Here is a 7,202-nt window from a genome sequence, read left to right as displayed (position 1 = left end):
CGAGTCACTTTCCTTCAGTCTCCCACATCATTATCTCACAGTACCAGAGGAGAGGAGACTGGAGTACAGAGAGGTTAATTGAGTTGCCCAGTGCCGGGGGGGATGTAGCAGCAGACGTCTTTCAGCCTCACACCGCAGCCTGTGCCTCCCTGTCAGCTGGGGAGGTGGTAAGGGGGGATGGTCACTCGCAGTGCCCCAGGGACCACAGTCCCTCTTCCCTTCCTCCCTGGCTCCAAGGACTCAGCTATGCCAAAATGGGCTGCCATGTCCTGGCAAAGCATCCCAGGGCAGGGACAGCACGTCCTTGCAGATGTGCTCCTGCCAGTGCAGCAGGTACTGTTCCTCAAAATGGGGTTACCTGCAATACCGGTATCACTGTGGTGATATAAGGGCCGCAGCTGGAATAGCAATGTAAAAGCACGCTAAAGTCCAGGTTTCTACCCCCAGGAAGGAGGAGACCTGAGACTCTGCTGCCTTGCCCTCTGCACCCCTTCCACCCAAGTCCCATTTCTAGTAAACTTTTGAAAACCTGGTTTTGTTGAGCTTTCTTGCCGAGTGTAACTGGGATAGGACAGCAGCAAGCACTGGGGTGGCAGAGACCTGCAAGTATTCAGGCAGGGCCCCACAGAAGCATCATCTTAGGGCCAATACATCTTACCCACACATGACTGCACAACCGCTGCAGACAGTACAGTCTGCAAGAAGGGTGTACCGCACACCCTGCCCTCCATGGGGGGCACTGAGTGTCTGGCTCTAGTTTTCCCCCATGGGCTCACCTCCCCTAGCAGCTGGTGGGGTGTCTGCTGGAGGACAAACTGGCTGGAGAGTCTCATATGCAGACAGCTGATGCGAGAGCAGATCTTGTTATTCATGTAATGGAAACCCCAACTGTGCCACCAGGGAACAGACTCATTGTTCACAACCCAGAAAGAACAAATAAACTGTTTTACTGCTTATTATTACTGGCCTGTTTACTGAGGTATAAACTGTGAATGGTTAACAGGAATCTCTGCAGCGAAACATGGTCTGCTTCATTGCCTGGTATCATGGGTGGAAAAGAACTTGGTTTCTTCAGGACAAGGGCAAGGGTATGGCATCTGCCTCTAAACGCCCCTCAACAGTCAGGCTTACATGATTTTCAGCCTTACAGCACCAAGCACAGTCCCTTCACTGCCCAGGCACTGGGAAATGGTTTGGAAACCAATTCCTGAATTTATACTGTTTTGCAGATCCAGTGAAAGACAATTTAGATTTAAGATGTGCCCCTGTCTGCTTCATGGATGCCCAAGAAACCTCCAGTTCCTACCAGCTGTGTTTTCAAAGAGTGCGGGTGGTGTTTTTCCTGTCTCCTACAGTCTGCCCTGGGAGACAACCAGAGCTCCTGCTCCCAACAAAAGCCCAAAGGATTTTTTTTTAGCTAGGCCATGATGTTTTCTCCCCATTTGTGGGAAATTCCATCTCTGTCACAATACCCAGGAGATGCTGATGCTCATGCAGTTCCATCCTTTCCACTTTTGCCTTCCTGTTTCCCTACAAAACTACAAAAGGAAGTAGAAGGGCTGTCCATGGATATTTATGTTTAGCCAAAAATGCAGGAAAAAATAATGGAAAATGTGAGCCAGGAATGAGAGTTTTTTGGTGGGAAGTGACACTACTAGCAGCACCATAGGTTTGTGTCTAGTGAAGACTGTTCTGGTCTTCAAACAGCTGTTTCTGGCTGGAGAGGGAAGGTCTTATCCCATCTTCTGCAAATACTGTTGTTATGTCACTGAACGGCTGAGGGTCTTTGCCACCTCTGCATCATTTCACCTGGGAGGGAGAGAGAAAGCTTGGAGACAGGCAGCAAGCCCTAACCACAGACAAGGACATCAGATGATGGACAATCACGCTAGCGTGTTTTGCAGTCAAAGAGTACCCTGAAACTGCTGCTCAGGTTCCCAGAAACAGGACAGGTGCTTGATGCTGGGCTTTATCCTAGATGCCACGCAGCAATGCAGTCAGAGAGAGACCGTGTCCTCAGTCAGCATCCCCTTCTGTGGGCACTGCTGCTGCACAAACCAGCACGCGAGACAGTTAGGATTCCCCTCAGCAAAATGCTGCAGCATCAAATCTACATCAGAGCGAGTTGTCTAGACTTCATCTGCTCTCAGTGGAGAGGAACAGACACTTCTGGGGCATCACTCCTTTCCTCCTAAGGTAGACACCTAAATAGGTCAGACAAATGGTGCCCTCGATGTGTGTTGGTCTCTCAACTGCCTATAATGTGATGCTGGACAATGGGCTTGGAGGATGACCTCCATGGTCAGTGACCTCCTTCCCTGGTGCTGCCAAATACCACTGGTGGCAGCACCCAAAGGCTCCTTGAAAGGTGGTAGACAGAGTTAGAAGGCAAATGCCTAATATTAAGAGGGTAGTTGGATGCCTCTCCAACACCTCTAAATGCTAACTGTCTTTCCCTTGTGTTTAGTTTGTGCTTGTGCTTTGTTTTGGGCAGGTGAGCTGAGGGACTGACCAAGGACAGCGAGACGTACGGAGGCACATAGAGATGGGGACCAGCATCGCAATGGGCAGCAAAAAGAAAACGAGGAGATGTACTATAAAAAGTGAGAGGAAGGCTTGTCTCTAAGCCAGAGGGTCTCCTCCACACAGGCATCTAACTTCATGATTCCCTCCCTGAGATGCCAGAGACCTGGTGATGTGGGACCAGCCTCAGCCACCCAGGCCTTGGTAGTAGTCCCTGGCCAGTGGCTGCCGAGTACCGTGGGCACCGAGGTCCGCTTTCTCCACGGACGCTTCCCCCCTGTCTCCAAGCCATGAGGAGAAGGGAGAGGCGAGCGAAGCTGCCGAAGAAGCACTAGCCCACGTCTTCCCGGCCCCTATCCCAGTCCCCACTTCCAGCAGACCAGGAACCCCTTCTCTGTGCCGCCCTTCCAGATGGCAGGTCGCCGGTGGGCCGCGACGTCAGCCCTCTGTGTGTGTGTGGCAGCCGTCTCTCTCCTGCACACCGGCGGGGTGCGGGCAGACTGCTGGCTCATTGAGGGGGACAAGGGCTTCGTCTGGTTGGCCATCTGCAGCCAAAACCAGCCTCCCTATGAGTCCATCCCCCAGCAAATCAACAGCACCATTGTGGACTTGCGGCTGAATGACAACAAGATCAAGAGCGTGCAGTACGCCTCGCTCAGCCGCTTCGGCAACCTGACATACCTCAACCTGACGAAGAACGAGATCTCCTACATCGAGGACGGTGCCTTTTCAGGACAGTTCAACCTCCAGGTGCTGCAGCTGGGTTACAACCGACTGAGGAACCTCACCGAGGGCATCCTCCGGGGCCTGGGGAAGCTGGAGTACCTCTATCTCCAGGCCAACCTCATCGAGTCCGTCACCCCCAATGCCTTCTGGGAATGCCCCAACATAGTGAACATTGACCTGTCCATGAACAGGATCCAGAGACTTGACAGCAACACTTTCCGGGGCCTAAACAAGCTCTCTGTCTGTGAACTCTACAGTAACCCCTTCTACTGCTCCTGTGAGCTCCTTGGCTTCCTGCAATGGCTGGAGGCTTTCACCAACATGACACGCACGTATGACCGGATGCAGTGCGACTCCCCACCCGACTACATGGGCTACTACTTGTTAGGCCAAGGCCGGACTGGCTACCGCAATGCTCTGAGCATGCTCTCTTCCCTTTGCACCGGTGGCTCCTACACTGTGATCCCTCGTTTTTTCCCTCCCAGGTACCAGGTGACCACAGTGCCCTCCGAAAGTCCCTGCTCTGAGGAGGAGTGCTCCTCCGGCGATGGCACTACCCCGCAGTTCTCCCTCTTCACGCCCATTGGCGAAACAGAGGTGCGCCCCAACATCCAGGTGAAGCACCTCAACCACAACTCAGCCGTCCTCACCGTGCAGATTCCCTACCCCTTCAGCAAGATGTACATCCTCTCCCAGTTTGAAAACGGCTTCTCCTCCATGATCACCAAGCTCAGGAAGAAGGAGGAGAACATCACCGTGAGCAACCTAGTAGCACAAAGAGATTACACCTACTGTGTAGTCTCTGTCCACCAGTACTCCAAGTACAACCACACCTGTGTCACCATCACACCCACCAGACCCAACCGCAAGGAGCCGGTGCCCACCCCTTCCACTGCCACTCATTATATCATGACAATCCTGGGCTGTCTCTTTGGCATGGTGATTGTCCTGGGTGTTGTGTATTACTGTCTCCGGAAGAGGCGCCAGCAGGAGGAGAAGCACAAAAAGGCTGCTGGCAGCATGAAGAAGACCATCATCGAGCTGAAATATGGGCCAGAAATGGAGACCACCAGCATCACCCAGCTGTCCCAGGGACAGATGTTGGGTGGGGAGACAGTGACCCGCATCCCCTACCTGCCTTCGGCTGGCGAGGTCGAGCAATACAAGCTGATTGACAGCAGCGAGACCCCCAAGACTACCAAGGGCAACTATATGGAGGTGAGGACAGGTGAGCAGCCTGAGAGGCGAGACTGCGAGCTGTCCCTGCCGCCAGACACCCAGAGCTCTGTGGCTGAGATCTCCACCATTGCTAAGGAGGTGGACAAGGTGAACCAGATCATCAATAACTGCATTGATGCCTTGAAATCTGAGTCCACCTCCTTCCAAGGGGTGAAATCGGGGGCAGTCTCCACAGTGGAGCCTCAGCTGGTGCTTTTATCAGAGCAGATCCCCAGCAAGCATGGATTCCTCTCCCCAGTCTACAAGGAAAGCTACAACCACCCTCTCCAGCGACACCACAGCATGGAGGCTGCCCCCAAACGCTCTAGCACCTCTTCCAGCGGCTCCATACGGAGCCCCAGGTCCTACCGCTCCGAGGGATCAGGCCACAAATCAGAAGCCAAATACATTGAGAAGACATCCCCCACCACTGACACCATCCTCACTGTGACACCGGCCGCAGCCATCCTGCGGGCAGAGGCGGAGAAGATCCGTCAGTACAGCGAACACCGGCACTCGTACCCCAGCTCACACCAAGGAGAGCAGCACGACAGCATGGCGGGGCGAAAGCCCTCCATCCTGGAGCCCCTGACCCGTCCTCGCCCCAGAGACCTGGCCTACTCCCAGCTCTCGCCTCAATACCACAACCTGAGCTACACCTCCAGCCCAGAGTACACCTGCAAACCATCGCACAGCATCTGGGAGCGCTTCAAACTCAACCGCAAGCGGCACAAAGACGAGGAGGAGTATATGGCAGCCGGCCATGCCCTACGCAAAAAGGTCCAGTTTGCCAAAGACGAGGATCTTCATGACATCTTAGACTACTGGAAGGGCGTCTCTGCCCAGCAAAAGTCCTGAGTCCTCACACAACTCGTGACTTAACACACTAACTGGACCAAAAGAAATCTGCAGCAGCTATTTTTATTCAGACTATCTTTGAAAGAAAATAAAATAATTAAAAAAAATGAATCAATAAAAATAAAAGAGAGAACAAATTATAAAAATCTATAAATATCCTATATAATATATAAAGTGAGATATTGAAATGTCCTCACATTGGTGAGACATGCACCAAATTTGAACACAAACTTTACAGAACAAACAAACTGTGGAGTGAAAGAAAGAGTTTTGTTTCATTTTGATTTTTTTAAAAAAAAATAAGAAAAAAGAAAAAATTGAATATAAAAAGAAAGTGAAAGAGTGGGCAGAGAGCTGAGGTCTGGCGTTTTCCAATATTGCATTGCATGAGTCCCTATTCCGTGATTTTGTGGATTCTTTGTGAACAGTTTGTGTTCTTCCTTCCTTCCCTTCCAAAATCAACAGCAACAAAAACAGCAACAAAAACCAAAAAGACACCAGAAGGAGATCCATCCTTTGGGCTGTTTTTGCAAACGGAGTCTTCCAGTTTAGACTTTTACCCGGTTGAAGGCCCGTTCACATTTTCACTCACTGAGAGGTTTTACCACACATTGCATTGTAAACCGAAGTCGTTAATTGTACAGAGAAAATTTCTATATTTGCAATGTTTGCTGTATAATGAGAAAGAGAGAGGAGAAAAAAAAAAAACAATATTACATCTACTAAAAAAAAAAAAAATATATATATATATATATATCTATATTCACCTGTTTGTACCAGGTTTTAATCATGGATTTTAGAGAAAGAGATGGAGTTTGGTTTGAAGGACTTTTTTGTTGGTTGTTTGGTAGTTGGTTGGTTGATGGGATATTTTTTGGAGGGGCGGGGGGGGGGGGGGCGGGGGTGGGCTGTGTGTGTTTGGATTTCTAAGTGTTTGGTTTTGATTTCTTCCAACAATTATCTCTGTTGAAGTTCTCATCACTTCCAAGTACATTAAGAAAAAAGGCACATACCCAGAGAAGCAGAACCCCCCACCTTATTTCAGGTGAGAGACCATCACCACCAGGAACAGGGAAGGGGATGAGAAGCGAATGGCTCTTGGTTGACCAGGTGCCTCCATGCAATGGGTTTGCTGCTGCAAATTAAAAGGTATCAGTCTCACCCCCTAAACATACATGTCTGGAAAGCGGTGGCCCTTGGGGCTAGCTGCTGAGGGATGGATTATCGCCGTACCTTTCAAGATGGGGAGCCGACGATGAGCTAGAGCAGAACGCCTTTTGTCGCCCTCCAGAGAAGGACATCACTAAAGGGTGATTGTTGCTGAGGGAGAAGACACTAAGAATTTACAGCTTGCCCATATTGAGAGCTATTACAGTAAGCACAGGCCCTGGCCGAGGGATCCTGCCCCTCATTCCTGGGATTCCCACCACTGCACCTCTGGCAGGTCCCCCATGGCTAATCCCAAAAGCAGCCACAGCCTCAGGTAAGGGAGTGCAGCACCTCCTGCCTGCAGCCCTAGTGCTGCCCACGGGTCAGTTTGACTCCCGTTTCACATGAGTGACTTTGGAGATGGACACCCTGGGGAGCCCCTGAACAGCCCTTGGGACTCCAAGGGAACAGGATGGCCCTGTGTTCATGTCTTGTGTCCACCCAAGCAGCCACACGCCCCTCAACCATAGCTCTCCAATGACTGTCCAAGACTCAATAGTTCTTTGCCCCATCTCTAAAATACTCACAGATGATGCCCTACTTATGGGGTGAGGAGGAGGAGGGAGGCGTTGAGGCCATGAAGGCAATCCTGGCCATGCTGGTGCACAAAGGACACCATTTTGCCCCGATTAGCTCCAGCTGAGTCACAAGCCCCCATGTCTTACCCC

The 7,202-nt window shown here is 51.2% G+C and overlaps 1 protein-coding gene across 1 annotated transcript; it reads left to right on the top strand.

Moving 5' to 3' along the window:
- The first annotated feature begins 2,934 nt into the window (after positions 1-2,934).
- Positions 2,935-5,325, top strand: ELFN1 (extracellular leucine rich repeat and fibronectin type III domain containing 1). The gene has a single exon (XM_009946415.2). It carries the CDS (start codon positions 2,935-2,937, stop codon positions 5,323-5,325), a length of 2,391 nt encoding a protein of 796 aa, XP_009944717.1.
- The last annotated feature ends 1,877 nt before the right edge of the window (positions 5,326-7,202 follow it).

Source organism: Leptosomus discolor, chromosome 14 (assembly GCF_034619465.1).
Source record: "Leptosomus discolor isolate bLepDis1 chromosome 14, bLepDis1.hap2, whole genome shotgun sequence".
Lineage (NCBI taxonomy): Eukaryota > Metazoa > Chordata > Aves > Leptosomiformes > Leptosomidae > Leptosomus > Leptosomus discolor.
This window is presented reverse-complemented; position numbering and strand designations above follow the sequence as displayed.